General features: G+C 34.5%; 1 protein-coding gene and 1 long non-coding RNA gene across 2 annotated transcripts; both read right to left on the bottom strand.

Moving 5' to 3' along the window:
• Positions 1–290: 290 nt before the first annotated feature.
• LOC131807018 (uncharacterized) lies at positions 291–722 on the bottom strand. Its single transcript, XR_009344268.1, has 2 exons — positions 641–722; positions 291–581 (listed from the first exon to the last, which is right to left on the bottom strand). It is a non-coding gene; the product is annotated as an uncharacterized LOC131807018 (long non-coding RNA).
• An 856-nt stretch (positions 723–1,578) lies between these two features.
• Positions 1,579–2,571, bottom strand: LOC131807017 (uncharacterized). The gene is made up of 4 exons (XM_059132040.1): positions 2,394–2,571; positions 2,191–2,337; positions 1,990–2,135; positions 1,579–1,815 (listed from the first exon to the last, which is right to left on the bottom strand). Exons 1-4 carry the CDS (start codon positions 2,449–2,451, stop codon positions 1,735–1,737), a joined length of 432 nt encoding a protein of 143 aa, XP_058988023.1. The 5' UTR covers positions 2,452–2,571; the 3' UTR covers positions 1,579–1,734.

Here is a 2,571-nt window from a genome sequence, read left to right as displayed (position 1 = left end):
AGAAGAAGAAGAGTTGCAAGTGATTGCAAGAAGAAATTTGTCCAGCAAGAATTTGCAAACTCTCACAAAAAGAACTGTCAACATTTCTCTCTTCAACCGCTCTCTTTTGCAGAACTTTCGGGTTAACAGACGACTTCCAGTAACAATTTGTAACAATTGTTACAAATTTTAGGGTAACCAGACACACCTAATATTAACGAGATTTACCATGGAATTGAAAGTTTGAACACTTAGGATCATATTTTTGAGAGAACATCCAGGCATTTCATTCATCTTTCGCGCTATTTGACACAATTTAGACGTGAACAAAAATATCAAATAAATGAAAACAACTTGCTGCCTATAATTTTGAATAATTCCGACAGGAAGCGGGCATAGCCTCAGGGCTGTATTTATGTAGTTTTACGTAGCTTATTGTACCATGATTTTACACATTTTTTTTTGATGGACATCCCAGTTGTAACTGCCTCATGTGGCCTTAATACCCTGACGCTTTTTTTCTCCCTCATTTGAGCTTCTGCATCTCTTCCACTAAAACTACACATCTATTAAATTCCTGCAACTTTTTTGATGCCTCCAATCTGAAATGGGATTGAAATAATATGTATCACAGAATCCTGGATTTATTATTCATCCATACCTCAAGAATCCGGCCCAGAAATGGGTCCTAAATTCGCGTGATTTTGCTTTTTACCAAAGAAAACAATTTTTGCTGACAATTTAACAAAAAAATCAAAACAAATTTGTCAACAAAGGACAGATTTGAGAAAAGTTTGTGGAACATAAGTGTTTCTCAAGCATTGTTGAAAAATTATATTTTTATAATATTATTATCAAGCTGTATTGTATTTTTGGTATGTTGGGTATACTCATGGCACAATTGTACGTGTCTTCCTTTTATTGAAAATATTTTGTTTTTATTTTATTTATTTATTTTTATTTATTTCTTTTTTTTTCAAAACAAAGAATACATACACAAAATTGGGCACACTTAGGAAAAAATTGTAATCCGCTGGTAGCTCTACCTGACCTTTTTATTATACCATGGGTTCACCTACCTGGTATAACATAATTTGGTGTGTTATAGGATTGAGGAAGATCCTGACTTGTCAGCGAATGACCATGACCAGGATGCCTGGAAATGACTTTAGCTTTTTATGTACTTGCACCTTGAGTTTGGGTCTGGTCCGTGGCTTTTAATTGACAGGACGCGGTACCTTAAATGCGCTAAAACCTTTAAAGTGCATGGAAAATAAAGGAGCTTTTAAGAACTTCGTGCAGAGAACTAAGTTCAGAGACTTAAATATTTCCTCCGTTTGTAAATGAACTGTCTGAGCCTCCGGGCTTGCATCGGTTAGAAATTTTGGAGAGTATTTGGCCGATTAGAATTAGAAAGCTATTGATTGAATACATCGAATCAGGCTTTAGCTCCTGCATGAGCTATCGCCACTAGGTTTAACGAATTGCTTAAATCGACGGACCAGTCGCATGTCGTATCCTCAATTGGAAGAAACGCCGATTAACAGTCGGGAAAACACTTATAAAAAATTAAAAAATGACAAAAAAGGCGCTGTTTTTAAATTGGGAACGTTTACTACAAAATTCAAAAAAGATTAAATAATCTAGGCAGTGTTTCCATAACAGGAGCCAACATCTCTGCGGGATTGCTCTCCCTTAAGCAATTAACGAAGTTCAAGACAAATTTCGCATGATAGAGTAATGAGTGATCCTCGCTCATATGGGGGCATATGACTTCTTCCAGTGCTGGAGAGGGTTTAAAGAGTTTTCCTCGGAAGGTGGGTAGAGGTAGTTTAGCTGTAATAATTTTGACGTGATATTAAAAAAATAAGTTAAAAAGTACTTTATATTTATAAAAGTTCGTATAATTTAATATTTTAGCATCCATTTGTTCAAATAAATTGCATGTACAAAACTACACCAAAAAAACTATACACAAATATACAAAACGAAATTGACTAAAGAAAGTACCACAATATTGGATATGGGAATAATAGAGTGACTAAAGCAGACATTTCCAAAATTACAATAGTCGTCCTTGCAATGACAACACATGGCTTGAGCTTGTGTACACTCTGCAATGGGACCGCAGCCACGCCAAAGTAAAAATCTTCGTTCTATAAAGTAAAAGTAGGACATTAGTTGCACCATGATTAATAAAACATTCTTTACCATATGCATTTATGTTGCCCCATTGACCTTTAACAGTGGCACACGTATCTTCACAAGTCGTTGTTAATGTACTATTGCCGGAATCGTCTAGATTATCACATTCTTCGTTATCGCGGGTGTTGCAAGCATAGCAATGGACACTACCAACTGAACAAAATTATATGTATCCAAATTAAAATCTGTATTTATAATTCTGTTTTTACCTTCTTTTATAAAAATGGATACGAGCAAAAAAAGCGCAAAAATGTTTAATGTTATCATTTCTTAAATTTTGAGAATTGTGTAATTGCTTAGAATTCTACCGTTTGAGTAACAAATATTAATATGACAAAATGCGCACAGACTACCGATAATATATTTGCAAACAAATACATATAAAAT

The sequence above is a fragment of the Musca domestica genome, unplaced genomic scaffold (genome assembly GCF_030504385.1).
Source record: "Musca domestica strain aabys unplaced genomic scaffold, Musca_domestica.polishedcontigs.V.1.1 93, whole genome shotgun sequence".
Taxonomy (NCBI): Eukaryota; Metazoa; Arthropoda; class Insecta; order Diptera; family Muscidae; genus Musca; species Musca domestica.
Note: the sequence above shows the minus strand (reverse complement) of the source record. Positions and strands in the feature narration are given on the sequence as shown.